The sequence below is a fragment of the Phalacrocorax aristotelis genome, chromosome 21, assembly GCF_949628215.1.
Source record: "Phalacrocorax aristotelis chromosome 21, bGulAri2.1, whole genome shotgun sequence".
Lineage (NCBI taxonomy): Eukaryota > Metazoa > Chordata > Aves > Suliformes > Phalacrocoracidae > Phalacrocorax > Phalacrocorax aristotelis.
The window spans coordinates 6,065,485-6,086,174 of NC_134296.1; the positions used below are offsets into that span (position 1 = coordinate 6,065,485).

Genomic DNA, 20,690 nt, shown 5'->3' on the forward strand with positions numbered 1-20,690 from the left:
TTTCCACCTTCACAGAAAATGAAGGAGTATCTGGAAGGCAGGAACCTGATAACGAAGCTCCAAGCTAAACACGACCTTCTTCAGAAAACCCTGGGAGAAAGTGAGTCTGGGACCCGCTCGTCACTGCTCTTAGCCAGGCTATTGCACTTACTGGATTAGTCAGTTGAGTGTAACGGTCTTGGATTACTGATGCGAAGGGGACGTGCTCGTGTTTCATGAATTTATTTTTCCGATCTACATGATGGAGAAGCCAAGTGACCTACATGGCTTCTTGATTAACGGTGAACAGAAAATGCTCAATGAATCACTAATGCGCATCGCTTATTTGTGAAAATGAAGCATATGCCCATTTGTTCATCCCGTCCTCTCCCCGCACACGCACATTCTGCTCCTCACTTAATCATCGGTACTGGGGCAAACCTTGTGATTTACAGTTTACTGATTAGTTGAGCAGTATTGCCTTGCAGGCTGGTCAGAAGTTTTGTCTGCATGGTAGTTTAGCTGCTTCTCACCTCTGTGGGTTCAGTCCAGACCAGACTAATGTATGTGAGCACAGGCTTTTATTAGGAGAATACCAAACAAATTTCAGAGCATGTAAAATATGTTGCCTATCTAGAGGGCATTAGGCAAGGGGCAGCAGCCAGAACCGAGTATGCATTTGCTATTAGCGTCAGAACAAAGGAAGGTTTCTTTCCCTTCATGGTATGGGCAAATCCTGTTGGCCAAACACGCTTAAACTATGCATCCAAGTTTCCATAGAAACCTGTCTGCCTCCTATTTGCAGCAGAGAAGGTCTTCACAGTCTAAATGTCAGGTCAAAAAATGGCTCAACTTGTTCCTGGGTTTGTGTGCCGGAGCAGGGCTTGTGTTTTGATATGTAACTTAACTGGAGTCCCCACAGTTTATGGTGTGCAGATCCTCTGAATGAAAACTTACGCAGCATGTGGTCTTTGAAGTGCTTCGCTTTCAGTTTAAAAATGCACTATAAAAATAAAATACGTACGGCTACAGTAATTAAGAGTTTCATGTTTATCAGACCCAAACCACTAGAAGGTAAAGAAGGGATGTTGCCATCGTTTCGAGCTTTATTGTTTAAAGTCGCTCGTCCCTTCAGCTGTCCTGCAGAAAGGGTGGATGAAGGCAAAGATCGATGTCCTTAGGGTATTTTTTTCTGCCTCTAACTATCTCCAAATGACACCCATGCTGCCCCCGTGACTAATCACATTCCTGGATCATAGCTGACCTCTGCATACCAAGACCTATTTCCTCTTAACCTGCCTGCCCCTTGAACCCATCTCAAGCTGTGGAGGGGGGGAAAGAAGAGGAAATTAAATGCGATTTCTGTATTGCTATGTAGATTTAAAGGCTGCTTCTGGTTTTTTGTGGTTGCTTTGCAATACCAGAGCTTGCTTAGTCACTCTGTGAAGGGGACCCAGTGTGGGTCAGGGTGAGCTCCATCAGCTTCTGAAAAAAAATCACTTCTGTCATCTGTGAGATCAAAAGGAGCTGAGGAAGGGAGGTATATTTTGTCTCCAAAACCACATTAGCAGGTTAATGGTACAAACTGGGGACCGTGCCTAGGCTTATCCATAAAATGTCACTTAATTGGGAAATGGGCAAATAAAATTCCTTTCACAAGTCCCCGGAGCATGGTTAGAAGCTTTACTGAAAAATGTGCATACAGCTGCGTGTCTTCAGTCCCTGGAAAATTCATGGGTTTGTTACGATTTTTATTCTTTGCCCCATCCTCAGGTGACATTTATTAGTCCTCTTGCAAATTACCTTAATCTAAAGATGACAAGTTCCAGTAATAAAAATAGCAGCAAGTCTTCCTATCTACAAGTAATTATGTCCCTGCCTACTGTACACATTTGTCACCCTAATCTAGGAGCCCCTTGATGTTGCCACAGCCGTGTAATTTATATATATGAATATTCTGTGATGGAAATGGGACAGATGGCTGGAAATTCTGCTTCAGAATAACTTTTTCATGTAAATTATGCACTGTTTTGGCTTTATGTAGGGAGAGGAAAGTGGCTATCGAGATGTGTTCAACTAATTGTCAGCCATCAGCAATTAGACGTTTCCCTTGTTCGTTCTTCCATCTCCCCAGGAGCAGGAAGACGTCGTAGGGAAGGTGGATTTTTCAGCTGTTGTAGATCCGTATGGTTTCGCTGATGATGATCTACACCAGCAAAAGCTCTGGCCTGTGCAATTCCCAGGGGGCACATACTAGTTTTGTGTCTCTCTCACTCTTTGTTGTGCTCTTTTAAATGATGCCGGCATTAGCGGTAGTCGTTAGCTTGGCTGCTTCCTCGCAAACTCAGTGCAAGTGAACGGAACGTTTTTATAAATATGTTTGTGGAAAGTATCATTAAACGTCTGCCTCCCAAAATAGCTTAATGCCAGCACGTTCAGTCTGTGGGCTAACAAATCCGTGAATGTTTTCAATCTTACTAACTGGCTTTATAAAGTATAATCTCTCGCCCCACCAATTCCCCTGGGAAGCGGGAGGGAGGGAGAGGTTGACAAGCCCAGTTTTTTGGCAGCAGAAGTCAACAATTAGAATGCACAGGGAACTAATTTTCAGAAACAATACTTTCCAAAGAAAGAGTTCTTGGGCAGCCCGAGCCGTGTGCTGTGTTTCCTGGTCGGCTGCAGAGGAGCTGTGCGGGCAGGGGTGGGCTTCGGTGGGCTCCCCAGCAGTGCTCCTGGGGGGGCAGCCCCTGTCCGGCGCCCCAGAGCTGCTCCCTCTCTCTCTGATCATTCTTCTCCCCCACCTCCTTCCAAAACTAGCTTTACGAAGCAGCTGAAAGGATTTTCCTGTTCCTTTCTCCTAATGCTGTATTTCTTTGTCGTCTTAACAGGTCAAAGGACTGACTGCTCCCTTGCCAGGTAGGTGTGGCTCAGGAGATCATTTTTTTAAGGAAAATCTGATGCAAATTGGTCACTGCCATTGCAGAGCAGTTACCAGCCCAGCATATGTATCTGTTAGAAAAAGATACTAATTTTACCTAATATATAAGTCAATTACTGCTAGTTAATATGTCTTTAAACATCATTCCTATTACCTACATCAGTGCAAGGTGGTGGCACCACTTATACGTATGTTTAGTAACCTCCGGTCAGCTGAGTAACGAATACTTTGACGCATTGCCTGCTGAAACACCTCTCCTGGCTTGCTGCTGCCCTGTGCAGCCGCCGCAGTTGTGACCATACACCTGCTGGCACGGCCGCCTGTTGCAACAGGGAATTGATTGGGGTTAAAAATAACCAAGGTGGGGGGGGAAAAAGCCCCATACACGGAGGTTGTGCGCTTTTTCTTGCCCCAGTGCATTTAATCCAGCTCGGGGACGGGATGGGCAGGTGTGAGAAACTGTCTAATTTGGCTCTGTCACCCAGAGAAGTATTCTTCGAAGGAAGATTTGTTTTTTATAAACACAGTCCTGTTAAGGGAGGTGGGCCCGTGACTCCGCAGGGTTCATCCACAGGGTTGGTGTTACGGGGCTCACTAACGTGAGGCAGAAAACTCTTTACCCTGTTGATGCTCGCTGCCGTGCCGTGGAACGGGAGTGCGGCAGTACAGAGGTCACACAGAATAAACTTTTCCTTTATAATTAGGACCAATCACAGAACCACAACTAAGCTTCTCCTGATGGGGTTTTTATAAAACATAACAAATCTCCATCTCCAAATTGATGGATTCAAGGGGCTCCGCTGGGCAGGAGGAGCTGGAGTAGGGGCTGTGCATCATCCTGCCTTGTTAACAAAAGGAAGGTGATTACTACTGATCTGGAGTCATTACTACTTTTCACATCCCTTACAGCAAAGCAAAGCTGACAGGTCCTAATTAGAGCCTGACATCTGTAATAATAAAATATTGTTCATCATGAAACAATTTTAAATATCAAAGAATCGTTACTGCTAATAGTTTAAAATAGACCTTATTGTCTGTGACAGCCCGCGGAATCCGATTTGGCTTTTTTTCATTCAGTGTTTTTGATTTTTATAAAAGGAATTTCCCCTGAATTAACACATTGTACAGTCTTTTTAAAAATCACGGTTCTAATCACCTTATTTGTAATTCAGCAGCCATCTGCCCTAGCAGGGAGTTGGCTTGAATGATACATTAGGGCCTCTCTACTATTATCTCTTATGCTTGATTTTTACAAGGAACTATAGGAATTTAAAACCCCAGTAATACATTTTGAGGGAAAAATCCTGGCAAAGGAAGACTTTTTTTTTTTCTCCTGTCTTTCTACAGTTGTTGTCTACCAACATGAATAAATGAGGCCACCACGGTTTATACTGAAACAGCTTGGCCTGACTAGTGGGTGCTGGTGTTGGGGTGTGTGTGTTTTATTTATTTATTTGGAGTTTTATCAGAAGCTTCAGTAAAGACTCCCCAATAGCTGCCGTTAACAGCTCAGTAGGAACCAGCACGCTCCCACCTGCTTCTCCCCTCAGTAGCGGCTCTTTTGGAGAACAGCTACATGCAGTTTATAACACACTTCATCTTTGAACAAGGAGCCCTATACAACAGGTTTCCATATGGTTGGAATTAAAACGTCGAGGGTAATCTTTTGTCAAAGCAGTGGAGTCCCTTGTGTCTATTTCAGGTTTTTTAGTGATATAAAGTCACTTAGAATCTTTCTGAAGTTCCATAAATTGCATAAGACTAAGTCATTATGATTGACTTGTATATCTGGCTCCTTCCCTCCTCCAAAACACGTGTGGTCTGGAATACGGAGCGGAGGAGAACGATGGTAGTAGAGGATTATCTTGACTTTTCTGTTCTGTTTTTCCCTCCTGCACCAATGGGTGGTTCTGATCTCATCAGCGGCAGGCGCAGCTCCACCGTAAGGAAGCAGGTAATAACCATGTCCTTAAGTAAGGGAACAGGGATAGGTGTGTGTCTGTGTAGGGGAGGGTAGGTGGAAAACGGGGAAGTGGTTTTATCCTTCCCTCCCTCCCTAACGTGGACCTTTTCAGTCCTGTTCAAGTGGAACTGGTGCCTGCTTGTTCAGTAGCTGAAATCAGTAAAACGTGGATCCACAGCCTTGATTCATTTTCTTCCACAAAAATTTAGAATCATTTCACTCTGTGTTTTGACAGGCCCGGAACCAACAATGCCAAACAGCCTTGAGCTGTCTGGACAGTCACGGTTTATGGTTTCATGCTGTTGTTTCTTTGTCCCCTTTCCCTTTATTTTCCCTGCAATGCTGTTAAACCAGGACCTGCTCACTTGGTGTGCTTTCTTGTAGTAAACTTACAAAAGCAATGTGGTTTCCTGGCTGTGGTGGATAGTCTGTTACTTTTAGTACCTAATAAGCTAAAATATGTTTCCTTAAGATAGGGGAAAAACCAAGATATTTCTCGTTGATACTGTAAAGACAAAATTTGGCTTGAAATTTCATTTCATACAGTCCGTCTTGGGGTGTTGCTTTGTAGTTTTTAGAATCCCTGTATATTGGAAATGAAGGAAGAGAGCAGGCTGCGGTTTTGGTGTGCAGAGTCAAACCTTTTTCATTTTCTGGGCTTAATTGTTCCTTTATTTATGCTCTAAAAATGGTCCTTTTCTGATGCTGAAAATGCCATATGTGTGCATCTCGATTGCCATTTTCACAAGTAGTTTTTGAGGTGTCTCAAACCTATTCTGACTCGAGTAGAGCTGTCAGACTGGTCCCTGATTTGGAAACCTAAATTAAAAACCAATCTGTCTTCAAACACTGCATCCACAGCCCACAGTAACCTACATTAAACCACTTGCATGTGGTTTTAATGTTGGTTTTTTTTATTGTGACCTAACAGTTTAAAACATAACTGCTCTGAGAGTTTTAATCTCTGCTGGGCTCTTCAGGGGCCGGTTGAGCGGCAGGATGGCTTCTGAAGGATTCTTTATTGGTTGGTGGTGTTCTGTACCGCACCCAGAAAACTAGTTCTAACTGGCTATGGCTAATTAGTAGAGAAATTATTAATTGCCATTATATGACCAGGTTCTATGACATTTCAATAAAACAAAAAAAACATTAAACAAGTTGGGGAAAATGTTTTTTTTTAATGTGGTTTTTGTGTGGTTTGGGGTTTTTTTTCTGTATATTGTGTGTTTTTGAGCAGAGGACTCTCATCCTTTTGAGCCCATCGCAGTGTGATGCTGTAGCACCCTAACAAGTGAGAATTTTGATATAAATTAGAGGCATTGCTGTCCAAAACTGCTGCAGAATGAACAGAAACTTGGTAATTTTAATCACTGGCATCTGACCTTAAGCAAAGTGCAGCGCTTCTGTTGCTTAGCTGCTGTTCCCCAAAACGGGAGGAATGGCCGCAGACATCGCAGAAATTCGCTTGTCCGAAAAGTAATCAGTGATGCCGTGAGGCAGAGACTGGGGAAGTGTAAAGGCTTGTTTCCATACTTAAAGTCTCAATTCACGACGTTTAAGCTGGAAGCCGGCAGTCTAGAAGGCTTTACTGTGGTTGGGCCGGAGACGGTGTTTTCCGTGAGCACCTGTATGGTGCACCTGACTTAGTGCATCGTGACCGTAGGGAACTGATGAGCTATTTTAAATCGATGTGTCAAAATAGCAGGAGTTTGCAGTCCTGAAATTGCTCATATTTGAGATATGTGGTAACCGGTCCAGAAACTGAACACATCTGGAACCGCGTGGAAGCGGAATATGGCAGATTGGAGGAGAAATTTGCTTTCCATTCCCATCCAAGCCCCCGTCCCCCCTCCCTTTTTACCATCACTCCATTCTGACGGCTCTTCTTGTTTAAATTCCACTCTGCGCAGGATTCCTCCCAAGCCATTCCCCTGGTCGTGGAGAGCTGCATACGGTTCATTAGCAGGCATGGTGAGTTTACGAACAAAAGGTATCCCGTGATATTTCTATGAGATGAACAGTGATATAGAGGCCTTCTGAAAACTGTTCAGAGTAGCTCGGGACGCGGTGCTTGTGCAGAGGAGTCCTAGAGACTGCAATGTAAAGGAACTGTCACTGACTTTATGGCTATATTGTTGGTATTGTGCATGCGATCGCTCTTCCCAATGGTTATTGCAAATAACTGACATTGCAAATGTCCTTCTTCCAACAATATCCCTTTGTTTTTTGTAAATGGGGTTCCCATCCTTAGATGCCTCACACGCCTCACCTCCCCTCACCTTGCTTTGAGCCCTGAAATGGGGCTTCACCACCAATAACCACGCTTTTCCTGGAGGAGGAGGAGTCCTCTGAAGTATTTGAATGTAGGAGGTCAAGTAGTAAATTATTTGCTTACTTATTGCCACAATGAGATGATTTATACCTGCTTCGAAGGTTAACTTCACAGCCTTGAATGCTGCAAAAGATTTTATATGTTTATTATAATTTGTTTTCATTTTTAATTGATATCGTTTGTTAGTAGCATGTGAAACAGATGTTAATTAACATATGTAGAGAGAGGTTGAATTTATCTTCATTAACCAAGACGCAGAGCCAGACAGTAGGTCCCGTTTCATTTTCCTTGTTGAATTGCCATGTTAGAAACTATAATCTAGAGTCCCATTCTCATCATCACTTGGAAGAACTGAGTGCTATAAACGTTCATTAAGGCCATACTTGGACATTTGCTGGAAAATTGAAACCACGTTGCGAACCAAATTGGGGCCATCAGGAGATTTTCTTGTAGACTCGTATTCCTGCGTTAGCTTAGATCCCCAACAGACTCAACTGATTTTCACTCTGAATGCCAGATCGTGGCCTTACAGGTACAGTTTGTAATTAGAAGGAATGTGCTTTTATACAACAAATCCGCTTTAGGCAGAAGAGATGATAAAACAGCCTGCCTGACGCACTTACATTGCAGGGATGAATTTTGTTGGAGGTAGCCTGACATTTCTAAATGTTTTGCTGCGTAGGTGTGGGATGAATGTCATTTTCATTCTTGCTGCTCTGCACTTGAGTTTATTTCTTTTCACTGTTCATCGCTGTGTGTCACAGCTACCAGACACAGCCACATACTGCAAAGGTTTCATTGCGTTGCGATAAAAGCAGTCTCAGAAATTGAGAGGAAGAGGCCACAGATGCATTTGAGAGAGCTTATTAGTTTACAGCCATTATGATAAATAAAGCAAAGACATCGCAGCATTCCCCATTTCAGAAAGTCTCCAGATAAAAGGCTTGAATGAATGCGAGTTGATTTCCCTACATAAAGCATCTACTTTGTTCGTGAGTTGATTTGAGATGGTTGTTGCTCGTCTTACACGTACCAACAAAATTGTTATGATGGTAGTGTATCGGAGCATCTCGCCTGCTTGGGAATTGGTTTTAACGACAGTCCTAACGCTTACTGTTTAGCAAGAATGTCTTAAAGACTATCCTAAAACCCTGGATAGCAGGTCATGCTGGGGTAATTAAATGCTTCCGTTTCAATTGGCTGATTTGCTCTGGGCCTTTGTGGTATCGCTCTTGCAAAATAAACTGCTGCATTGTGGAGTTAGCCGTATTTTTCTTCTGGCTGATATACTGTTAGTTTATTACTTCCTCTGGGTTGTAAAATCCTTTGGGGATCCTTCAGGGTAAAAGATAACACGCATGGCTGTTACGGCGTAGTTATTCTGTCAGTTTACAAAGAAGGGTTAATATTTTTTTCTCTGTGGTGCTGAGTTGTGGTCTTACATATTCTGTATGTGCCTGGACATATAAGGGAAAGACGGCTTTTAAAACAGCACGCTTATATTTCCTTTAGCATATATGCTGTAGCTGATGGCGGTGCCAGCTTATCTTATCTTACCTTGCCGATATCAACATCTCCCATTGTCTTACAGGTTTGCAGCATGAAGGAATATTCAGAGTGTCTGGGTCACAAGTTGAAGTAAATGACATTAAAAATGCATTTGAGAGAGGTAAGGAGGATCCCAGAAATTGTTGCCAATTGCATGAATTTGTTTAAATGCTCTTGCGGTATTTTGTTCCTTTGATTTTTGTGTTTCCTAAGCGAGCCTAGGCCAAGTACTTTCCTAGTGCTCATTAACCTTGAGTTGTTTGACATTACGCTTTACATTTTGTAGAGCGTCTCTACAATAAATATTCTGAATTCAATCTTCTCTCATGTCCGATAGTTTATTGATTATTTGTAACACTACAGAATATAGAAAATTCCATTACTGGGTGTAACTGCATTTTCCTACCCTCTCCCCCCAGCTCTTTGGGAAGAGGCTGGCTGCTAGAGGATGAAATTCTGTGTTTTCCATGTTCTTGAGGCACAGCTTGGCTACATTTATTCTAAAGATCAGCAAGTGAGAGAGTAAATGTCAAGACACTGTTAACTTGGCATAGCTTTTAATAGACTTGATTTTCTATGTGAAGAACCATTCCATACAAAGGCAAAGAACGGCTGGGAGCCGCCTGACTCATCAGCTTCTAGCTGGGCTGTTCTCCCTAGCAGAGCAGGTTCGGAAGAGCTTGCTCTTCAGGCAGTCCTTGCAGCCCGTCTCCCCAGTCTTGCTTGGGTCACCGAAAACAACAGGCCTCTGACAACAATTCCCTGAATACATCACTCTAAAAGAATATAGTTAGTGTGTTTCTATGCTTGCTGTTGGAAGAGATGAGCAGTAGTTACTTGGGTGTAGCAAGTTTATTTTGCTTTCGGGAAGAGAGGAGTTTCATGGACAACATGTACAAAACATGGCATCTAATTTCCCCTGTCTTCATCTCCATCTACCTGAGGATTAAAATCCTCAAGAACAGAGGAAGCAGAAATGCGTGTCGTAGGCTGCAGGTAAAGGCTTGACATCAGAATGAAAGACACTTTTTTAAATAAAGGAAACACCAGTCGTATTAGGAAAATAGCCAGTTGTTCCAGCACTAACATGCAGAGATGAAAAGGTGATTTTTTTTTTTTTTTAATCCTTCGTCTCACTTGTCTCTATAAAGCATCTGATATACAGAACTGACAAAGTTAACAATAATGTCTCTGCAGTTTATTACTTCATCTAGAACCCTTGGTGGCAGTTAATATCAAGTATAGTGCTCTGTGGTGTAGTGGCCCATTTATTATCCTGTGTGTTATTTAGATAATAGGCAAGCTTTGGTAATTTCAGTCACATAATGGATATATATAACTTCAATTTGAGGATTGCCCCGTCATTAAATCTAATTATATCTGATAGGGAGTTTTCCCTAGAGAACAACTCCTTAAGCGGGCATCTTTTCTTTTGTAATACAGACAAACTGTGGTGTATCTGCAGTGGCAAATTATCTGCCCCAGTAACGCTCCCCCCCCCGCCAATTTGACATAAGATGTCAGCGTCCTGCTGAGCCACATGCACGATGCTCAACGGCCTCTTGCACGTGCACTGAATCCACCTTAGCTTCAGCTGTGAGTTTGCACTCCTGGAGTCGTGTAATGTTCGCCTCCCTGGTGGATCTGTGAAGTTCACACCCTATTGAAATATCTGGATCACAGGGCCTGGGAGTGCTGCTACCACTCTAGGAGCGACACCACCCTCCGTGGGCGTGAGCCGGGCGCTCCGGTGTCAGACTGTAATCTGCTCGATAGAAAGCTGTCCCAGGTCTCCTGGGATTGCTGTCAGAGCCTTCCCTTCTCAACTGCGATGCACAGGAGAGACCTCTCTCTACCTCACGCTGGTTGTAGTGCAGTTGGAGTAGGTGGGATTAACTTTGTGCTGCATAAATCCTTTTCTCCAGCTGAGGTGCATTATTCCAGTCGGATCCTTTTCTCCAGTATTGTGATTTTTCTTGCCTGTTTTTCTTTGCTTGTCATGAAGGGGAAGATCCATTGGCTGGGGACCAGAATGACCATGACATGGATTCAATAGCAGGAGTTCTGAAGCTCTACTTTCGAGGGTTGGAGCACCCGCTCTTCCCCAAGGATATCTTTCATGATCTGATCGCCTGTGTCAGTAAGTATACGAAGATCTGAAAAGAAACAAGATTAATTTTTTCCAATCTCATCTTCCACTTTCCTCTCTTCCCCTTTTTCCTGGCTCCAAAATAATCTTTTTTTATGGTTACTTTGGGTTTGTGTTGTACTGGTCTCTATTAGCCAGAGTCTGGGCGTTTACCTGGTTACAGCCATCCTTATTCTGATAGCAATTTTTTAGGACTAAGCAAGGAGACAGAAATTACTAGATTTTAAGGGCTGTCTTGTGGATTTTTCTGAGGCAGTGCTTCATGACAGGATTCTTTTAAAACAGAATAAAAGAAAACCCTCCACTTGCGAAAAACATTCTTTAAGACCTCTCGTGAGAAGGTGTCAGAAGCAGGGATCGCCAGCAGGGTTTCTTGCCCTGCGTGCTTTCTCTGGCGTTGGTAGGTACACGCTGCTGCGTGTCCGCTGCCGTGCTTCTGCGTGTTCTCTTTAGCTGGCAAGGCAGCAGTCATATACCTTTGAGCTCCATAACCATGAGGGGCCGTCTGTTGACTCCTATTAAAGAATATCAATCACAAGGGCAGTCACAGTCCAGTTGTTAACGTTTTGGATGGTTTCTAAAGGTGGTTCTTGTGGGCAGAGGGTTGTTTGTGTGGTTTGTGTGTGAACAACCTCATTTTAAATAGCGTGACGATCGCCATGTCCTTCAGAATGGAAGAATGATTCTGTTGTCCAAGTTGTGAAATGGCCTTTGCGGTGGCAGCCTTTGAAGTAAAGCAGAAGATAACTGCTTCTAAAATGACTCGTGGTTTTCTTCTCCTGATAAACGCATTCATAGAGTTGAATTCATATTATATGAAAAGAAAAATCTGCTTCCAAATAAGTTCTCCCTTCTGAGTTGATTTATGCTGCCCACTTATTTCTCAGTAGGCTGCTGCACACAGAGCTTTTTGCCTCACCCTTTAACTATGTTAATTTTCCTTTGAGTGTTATACAATTTCTTTTTTAAACACCCACCTTTCTAAGCTAACTTGAATGAGCTGTTGTGCCAGAGCTATTGAAACAGATGACATCCAGTGCTCCCACGCTGGGAGGGAGCTTGCAGTGAAGTTTTACATGTTCAGGGACCTTCATCGTCAAAGGCTTCGCCAGCAGGTTCTGCAGCCTTTGCGTTCCCATGCCAGGCAGTGCTGGAGGATCTGGAAAATGGGCAAACCCTTCCTTCCTCCTGCTGCTGCTCCTCTGCCGCTGGCTGCCCTTCTTCATAGTTTGCACAGGAGCCATCACAGTATACTGCTTGTATTTGGACATAGTGGCAAGTTGGGGCTATGGGGACACGATGACTCTGTGGTGCTCTTCCTTCCTTTCAGCAATGGATAATTTACAAGAAAAAGCACTCCACATCCGGAAGGTGCTTCTGAACCTGCCGAAGACCACTCTGATTGTAATGAGATACCTCTTTGCGTTCCTCAATCAGTGAGTATCCTTGAGAGCACCGTCGCTCTGCTGTAGGACTGGGAATAAACGCGATAAATAAACAGAATAAACAGACAGAACCAGACTTAACATAGCTGCGTGTGATCTACGCAGCAGTTCAAGGTACAAACGCCACAGTAGCTTGCTATTGGATCTGCCTTCCTGGGCTTTTCAGCCTCGCTGAAATTCATCCCAAAGATACGACTGCAATCTCAAAGGAGTTCCAGAAATGAAAGCAAATACTGTGTTGGTAATCCAAGCAAAAAGTGATGTGGAGGAGTCAGAAAGGGGGCTCTGCACCAGCAAGGAGCGCCGTGTACTAGGCAGTGTGAGTGGTGGAGAGGGAGCGTATCTTTTTAAAACAGCCCGCTGCACCTGCCTGGTTCATCGGGTAGCTTGGCAGCAAGGAGTCAGAAGTTTCCTCCAGTAACGTGGTCTCGACACCTGAGGTAGCGTAAAGAAAAAACGTCCAAACCAGAAGTTTGTATATATAGTGTCAAAGCCCTTTGAATCCCCTTTAGGTGAAAGAGAAATGCACCTGTAAGACAACATTTTGACCTAACAGACCCCTGAGGCTTACTGTCTGCTGGTGTAAAGCTCCGGTTCATCAGCTACCTTTGATGAGCATCTTACTCCTTACATTAAAATGAGACAATATTTGGGCTTGAGGTTTTTTCTAGCAGATTTGTATTAAAATGGAGCAGGACATTTACTAAACCTATCCATATATTCAAGTGGTTACTTCTCGTTGGAAAGCAGGGGGTTTGTTTCACATCTGTCACTCCTGGAGTCGCTGAAATGCGTGACTTTCCAGTCGCAGTCGTGTTTATTTCTTCCAAGTAGTGATCTAGAAAACAGGAGTTTCAAGGGCAATTGTATTGGAACTTAGTTTTCTGTTCAGCCTTCAGTTGGTACCTGAAAGGCATAAATTGTAGGTTTGGGACAAAATATGGTCAGATTAAAATTGTGGTTTTTTAGGGAAAAAAAAAAAAAAAAAAAAAAAAAGCACCATATAGAAACTGTAAGATTGAGATTTGCTGAGAAATCCTGAAGAAGTGTCCTGAAAAAGGCCCACTTGAGAAGCTCCTGGGCCTTGAGAAAGGTTGTAATGCTCGGCACACTTGATCACGTGCATTTCGGCAGAGAGGACCTGATAGAACGCTGACATTGAGTGCTGGGCTGTGAACAACAGTAACAGAGAAGAATTAAAGACTAAGATTAAAGAAGAATGTCCTCCCTTTGTAAAGTCAGCATCCAGTACTTTTTGCATAGTCTTGAGCTTTCAAACTCCCTTTGGGGTTTCTAGTTCATTTCTCTGTAAATGCCATCAGTATCTCATTTTTCTCAGGGACCCAGAATGTTCATGTCCCAGCTGATCAGCTTTAACCGGTAGAAAGCCCAAAGCAAACCTTCCCAGCTCAGCTGTGCGTTCTCCAGCAGCAGCAATGTTAATGTTGTTTTCTGCTGTTAACCCTCCTGCCTGCTTCTGTCTTTTGCAGTTTATCTCAGTTCAGTGAAGAGAACATGATGGATCCCTACAATTTAGCCATCTGCTTCGGGCCAACACTGATGTCTGTGCCTGAAGGTCATGATCAAGTCTCTTGCCAAGCTCATGTCAATGAATTGATCAAAACCATTATCATGCAACATGAGAACATCTTCCCAGGACCAAGGGAGCTGGAGGGTCCAGTCTACAGCGGAGGTGGAAACGCCGAAGATTACTGGTATGATAGATGCCACTGAGGAGAAAATGAATGGGTGGATATTTATTTACGGTTTAGCACGCTACAGTCATGCGTTGTGTTGTCTAATTCTGGATTCAAGCATCTGGCCCAGCCTTTCAGAAATCTGTTTTATGGAAGAGAAGATGGCTCTGGTATCTCTGGAGAGTCATCAACTTAAAAGAAAGAAGCTGGTAGAAAGTAGCTATTCAGTTGTCAAACCTAGCTCACTTATCTTGAAGGGCAAGGCTGTGTAGGGATTTTCTTGGATGGTCTGGTGTGGTAGCTGCCAAAATCAATCCCTTTTTTTCCTTTTTTTATTTTCTTCCTGCTTTTGCCTTTTTTTTCTGCTTGTCTTCAGTGCCTTTGCTTCAGACGCAGGGGTCACTTGCAGCTGAACCTAGAAAGCTGTGGCATGGTTTAATTTTCAGGGCAGCGCTGATGGTGGGGGAGGGAAGAGGGAGGAATGCAAAATCACCGTTTCCATCCAGCTTAAAGCTCAAGAGGCCCGGCCGCGTGTTCAGTCTGAAAGCCACATCTGGAAGCAATTCAGCCAGAGCGGCTCCTGTCATCTGGGGTGGAAGGTTGGGGAGTGGGGGAAGGAAAGGAGGTGTTTTCTTTCCTACTGGCCGAGCTGATCTCTCCCTCTGAAAATGAGGAATGTTAAATTTTGTCCTGCTTTTCCCCGACTCCTTCCCTCCTCCAGTGGCCCAGGAATGCAAATGATTATTTTCATATACTAAAATAAATACATTTTTTAAATGAAGTGACTCTGGTGACAGAGCTAGCCTTGTTTCCCTGACTTGTTTCAGAGTAGCTCTAACTATCGGCTCGCTCCACGTACGTGCGCTGAGGAGAGGCTCCTCTCTGCTAGCTGCTGCCTGCAGAAGACTTGCCAGAGCCTCTTTTGGAAATTCTGTTCATTTACCCGTCACTCTGATGTTTTTAGCTGATGTTACTTGTGAAAGAATTTCAGAGAAAAAAAATTTAAGAGTCTTTGTGACCTTAAGCAAACACATTAGCTTTGACAAGAGGTTTTGTCCCGTAAGGTGAAGAGAATAAAAATGTGAAACGTTCAGTACGCTCGGTTTCGTTGATGCTTCACATGAGTGTGGAGGAGGCAAAATGTCCTGGAAAGTAATATCAATTTTCTGAAGGCATTTGGTTTTTCTTCACTGCCCTTCCTAACCACCCTGACCTGAGACCCTATTAAGCAGAGAAGGGTAGAAGCAAGCAAGGGAGACTGCTTAAAGCCAGGAAGAAGCATCTGGTTCCCATTCAAGCCTTCTCATAGCCCTGGTATTTAGATAGTTGTTAGTTATTGCCCATAGGGCTCCTTGCCGCAAAGCATGCAAGCAGCAGAGTGAATCCTTGCTGTTCAGCTGATTCACCAGGGAATGGAGCCTGCTACGTTCATGATATCCCGGTGCCGCTTCACTGGGCCGAGCCGCCTGTGTGCCGGCGAGCTCGCAGGCCGTGCTCTGGCACGGGCGCTGCCAGGCTCGGCGCCACGGCTCGCGTGCTCTGCGCCTCCGTGCCTGTGCTCTCGCCGCAAGCGGCGCTCGGCAGCTGCCGAGGAGCTTTTAAACGGCTTGCCGTGGGCAGGGGAGGGTAGGGCAAGGTTCAGAGTTTATGACAAATTCAGGGCCGTGCTGCAGGCGTCTTTGAAATACTGCCTTTGAGTCAAGCCTAGGACTGTGCTGTATCTGTCTGTCCATCTGAGAGTGCACGGGGACAGCATGGGAAGAGTCCAGGAGTCCTGCATACCTGCAAGCGAGACTATCAGAATCGCAGGGAAGAAGACAGTTTGTAGATGCCCAACTGGCATTGCATTCCCCTGGCAGCGTATATCGCTTGCGCTTTCAGAGCCCTCGGGGTGAAACCCAGCAGCCCAGCGCTACCCGCTGCGGCATCCCAGGGCTCACATGACAGAGACTGAGCCTGCAGCAAGGACAGGTTTTTTGGTGGAAAGTGCTGTCGCAGGCATGGACAGGAAGAGGCACGTGGTCTTTGTGCAGTATTTGGATCTTTAGTGTTGGCTGTACGCGACATTACTTCACAGTCTGCATGAAACTTTAGCCCTCCATGCTGCGTTCCTCTTGGGACCTCCGTTTGGCTTCAAATTCTTCTGTAAACTTTATTATGTAGCATAAAGGCTTTGCAAAGGATGGGAAAGGTTGATTCCTGAGGTACTGACTCAGAAGATGGTGGGGCAGCTTCGTGTCATGTGGATTAAGCGTACTGAGTTGCCAGAATTATCCAAACGTTTTACCCCTTCTCCTTTTTCTCTTTTTCTCTCTCCTTTAAGAGAGCACAGGAGGTAGATTACCAAAGGGAGAGCACTTTACATCCGTGGTCACTTACTTTAACCATTGCAAGGCCAAAACGAGGGATGACGTTACTACTGGGTGAAGAGAATTAAAAACCGCTTCTAACGGGTTACAGTGTAAGAGTGCAGCAAACGCGTTTTGTCTTTAGCAACAGCATCTGGTGAGATGAGGAGTGAGCACTTTTTTCTTCTAAGAGGAGCAGGCAGGGCAGGCAGGCGGCTCTGCCAGCTGGCAGCAGGTCTGCGGAGCTGCTTGGGAGAGGCAACGGATCTTCTTCCAGCTTCCTTTCTGCCCCTGTCCTGAGGGAACTGCTCGTGCAGCTTCTTACCAAAACGTAACTTTCGGTTGCCACTTGTTGTCTATTGATCCTTTCAAAGCTTTTCTTTGTGCAGATCATAAATGAGTACCCTTGCTCGTTTAGGTGCTCCGTAAATAACGATTCCAGGCAATTAATCTGGCTGTGGGAGTCGTTCAGTGAAAAGAATGGGACAATTTAAGATTGTGATAAAAGGGAAGGAGGGAGATGACAAATTCAGACCTGGAAATATCATTATGAATTGGGAACTAATTTCCCCCAGGAAGTGGCAGCTATCTCATCAGTCATCTAATGAGCTAATTAGAGCAATGGAGAATACAGCTGAGGGAGTAATTCTGGCATGGCAGAGAGGAGCTAGACCCAACGTGCCACTGCTATCTGACTTTGGAACATCTCCAGAGGTCCGGGTTGTAAGATCTGAAGTTGGACTTTACTGATAGCATACAAGAAGGTTAACAAAGCTATTCGGTTTGCTTGATCAAATAAGAACTTAGCCTGATTTTTAAACACACTGGCTTCAGTATGTGCAAAAGCGCCCGCAAAGCGTCTGTCACAGTAGAACGTAGATATTGGCTTCTGATACGGATGTTCCTAGTTAAGTTATCTTTGATTTTTGTAAACGAGGAAGCTCGATTTCTACCAGAGTAAAACATCTCTTTTTCCTTCTGTTGTAGCGAAAGTCCTCACGGAGAGCGAGCCTCAACAGAAGACTCGGTTCAGGACGTTACGGCTGAACACCACACCAGTGATGATGGTATGCAAAGCCTGTTAACTCCTTGGCCAGCCAGTGCAACCTGCTGGGGGGAGGCAGAGAAGATAGCACCTTGCAATATAAGTTCAAAGTTAGATCCAAAGTGCGGTTTAAATCAGAATAGTCTCTCGAAACAACATCGCATACAGCATTTGATGCCAAAGAGTAAAAAGCTATGGGATCAACAGGAGACTTCTAGTTACATGACTATTTTTAAAGTATCCCTTTTTCAAGGGTATCTTAGCAGCAGGTCTGGGCACACTCCCCGCTTGCATGACTGTTTGAGCTCATCTCTACGCTAGAAGGATCTCAGAGTTGGAAATCATGGGGGAAGCGTAGAGCCAAAGGCTGGATATGTTTCAGCGTGCGCTCCTGCTCCCCTCTGCGTGTGCCAGGCATTTCCCCTCTTGGTAGCTCTGTCAAGGGAACTGTGGGCACCTTAAGCCCCGGTGCTTGTGCTTTAAGGAAGCGAGCAAAATAAAATCAAAACCTGTTTGTTTTCCACTGGGGGCCAGGTTTTAGGCTAGAGGGTCCTGGTGGCCTCTCTAATTTTTTGGGGCTGTCTTTGCCAAACTCTGTTACCCTTCTTGTGAAAAAAGGGGTGCCAACGCTGAGAATTCACAACGTTTCCTAAGGAAAAGGTGACACTGCAGTCTTGGAGTGTCTGTTGTTGATACTTCCAAAGCCTCTTTCTGCAGTGGGGAGCAGCTGCATGTGAGCTCCATCCAGAGCAGAGGAAAAGATCACGTTACTGATGTGAAACTGTGATCCCCAGAATACTGACCAGCAGGTAAAGCAGACTGACCGAACCAGGACAGAATATGGTTTTATTCTTGGGTTCTGACCCCTTGCAATTGTCTAAGTAAGTTCTGCAATGGTTTTACTTGTGATGGCCTCAGTTGTAAAAGTGGGAAGAAAGTAGCATTCCCTTAAAATTAGGTGGCATCCTTTTTGAGCTGGTCTTTAGGAATTTGCTCACGAGCCCTGCCGTGTGCTCCTGCGCTGCTTTTTGCTCTCTTTCCTCCAGCAGTTGCCTAACAAACCTTTCCCCATGGCACTGCTGTGCTCCTGCTGGCTTCATGGTGTTCGCACACCACTAACAAAGGAAACGATGTTGAGCACTGCTAGAAACGCTGGGAAATCAGTTCCCCCTCAGCAAGGTCAAGCACTGTCACAGCGACTCCACCACAGTTGTTGGGAGGAAACACAACCGTGAGTTTGCTGTCTGTTTGGAACAGCGTGTTCTTTCTGAGAAGTGTTAGCTTCTTAAAAATGCATGAAAACATGTCCTTTTTGAGTTTGTACCTAAAGAAGGAGCAATTTCATTGCTGTAATGAAGGAAAAGCTAACTCTTCCCACATCTGTAAAGCCTGGGACTAAAGCTTACAGGCGGAAACACCATGGGGTGTACTTGCATTGTTTCTGGATGGGATTTTTAGATCGCCCGTGTAGCTGCGAGGGCACAATGATGGGAGACTGAGCAGTTGGAGATTAGAGAAGGACACTGTTTTACAGCCTCTGGAACTAGATTGCGTGGGGGCCCTGAGCAAGGTAAAATTTGGAGGCGTTTTGGATGGAGTTCTGCAACCTACACGGAATATTCCATAGGAGGCATTTGGGAGGGAGCGTTTGGCACCGAAGCAGAGGAGGGAGCTGGGCCTCTATCTTTTGGAGGGAGCAGCAAATCTGGTTAACTAAAGAGTCTCACATCCTTCTAACGGAGCTGTGCAGTGTCACACCTCGGGCGTACTTGTCAGAAGTGCAGCGTCCAGCTCTGTGACTCCGTGGGACGGATGTTCTTAGGTTTTTCTCACTCCTTCAGTCTTTAGGTGTGACCAAGCGCTCGCTCCTTGAGCTCTTCCATGAGGCTGGCACTAGTCCTCTCAAAGTCAAGCTGCCATTCCAGCTGCCTCACTGAAGGAAGGAATCGGTTTTGGGGTGGGGGGAGAGGTCGTGCTTTGCAGAGCACCCGTGCTGTTCACCGCCAGCCTCGCTGTACGAGGGAGTGGACGCTCTGGTTTGAGACAGGCATAAGAGGTCAGAAACGCTGAAAGACAAGCAGGTCGTGTGTTCATTAAATTATGTGTGTGAGTGGAAAGATTTTAAACTGCTGCTTTCCTGCACAGGCTGTCAGACTGGCAGGGGTAATTGTTTGGCTTAGCCTTATTGCTTTTTATTCACACAGCTTTCTTCTCTGAGCATAAGCGTAGTAGGAAAAAGCTACTGGAAATTAGAGTCTAAAATCACTTCTCTGGACTAAAGCCAGAGTCCTAAAAAGCAAATTGGAAACATAAGAAACCTGAGTGCCGCACTCATCTGGAACAATAAACACTTCTTAATGAAACAGATGGAATTTACAAAACCACACTCCCATCCCCTTCGTAAATAGAGGGGGACACCAAAAAACAGCATTATCATTTTTTCAGTGTTATGAAGAAGCTGGCTCCAGAGGCAAAACAAGCAAGAGGAAAGAAGGAGCCAAAAGCAGATAACCATGTGCTTTGGGGAGTCTGGAGCAGGGCGGCTATCGCAAGCTGCAAACATGGGCCAGGCTTTTCTCACCCTTGCAAATCTCTGGCTGGTTGTGGAGGGCTGATAATGGGATTCGTGTGCGGCTGACCACAGGCTTACCTGAAATGTGTGATTTGATGGAATTCTGAGCTGTCTGGTTGAGTAATGGAAAAATTAATTGTTGGGGGGATGCTCTAGCAGATCCTGTTGCCAATTGCCCTCAGCGCTCCGTCTTCCCGTGCCTTGTAACTACAGACGCCGGTGTCGGTGGGGGATGCTTCTGCTCTGCTCTCTCAGACTGGCTGATGAGACGGTGCAGCATCGGCTCGCTCAGATGGATTGACCCTATATATTTTCTCAAGCCCAGCTACTATCTTGCCTGCCTATGGGCAGCCTTGGAGACCTAATTCCTGAGCATGTCCTCTCCCAAGGAATAATTGTAAAAGCTGTGGCTCGTGTTTGGCCTTCCAGTCCTTTTTGGGTGGCTCTTGCACTGTAGAAGCTTCCTGTGATGCAGAGATCTCTGGATGAAATGGTGTATCTTTCCTTGTCCAGGAAGAGGAACCACAAATCTCTTTCTCCAGGAAAGAACTCAAGTTCCCTGGACTGCTTGGCTGTGTTAAAACTCCTTTAAAGTCATTAGAGGCTGAAGTCCACTGGGGCTGTGTGCTTGAGCTCATCTCCATTCCCCTGATCCCTGCCTAGAATTGGGAGCT

General features: G+C 44.9%; 1 protein-coding gene across 4 annotated transcripts in view; it reads left to right on the forward strand.

Moving 5' to 3' along the window:
- SRGAP2 (SLIT-ROBO Rho GTPase activating protein 2) overlaps nt 1-20,690 on the forward strand; it is a 111,817-nt gene that overhangs the window by 80,717 nt on the left and 10,410 nt on the right. For all 4 annotated transcript variants that reach the window (XM_075115946.1, XM_075115947.1, XM_075115948.1 and 1 more), the window contains exons 11-19: nt 16-100; nt 2,868-2,895; nt 4,841-4,871; nt 6,791-6,851; nt 8,804-8,881; nt 10,766-10,900; nt 12,240-12,345; nt 13,845-14,069; nt 17,387-17,466. In XM_075115946.1, coding sequence (XP_074972047.1) covers nt 16-100; nt 2,868-2,895; nt 4,841-4,871; nt 6,791-6,851; nt 8,804-8,881; nt 10,766-10,900; nt 12,240-12,345; nt 13,845-14,069; nt 17,387-17,466 — 829 coding nt within the window. The remainder of the gene's footprint in view (nt 1-15; nt 101-2,867; nt 2,896-4,840; nt 4,872-6,790; nt 6,852-8,803; nt 8,882-10,765; nt 10,901-12,239; nt 12,346-13,844; nt 14,070-17,386; nt 17,467-20,690) is intronic.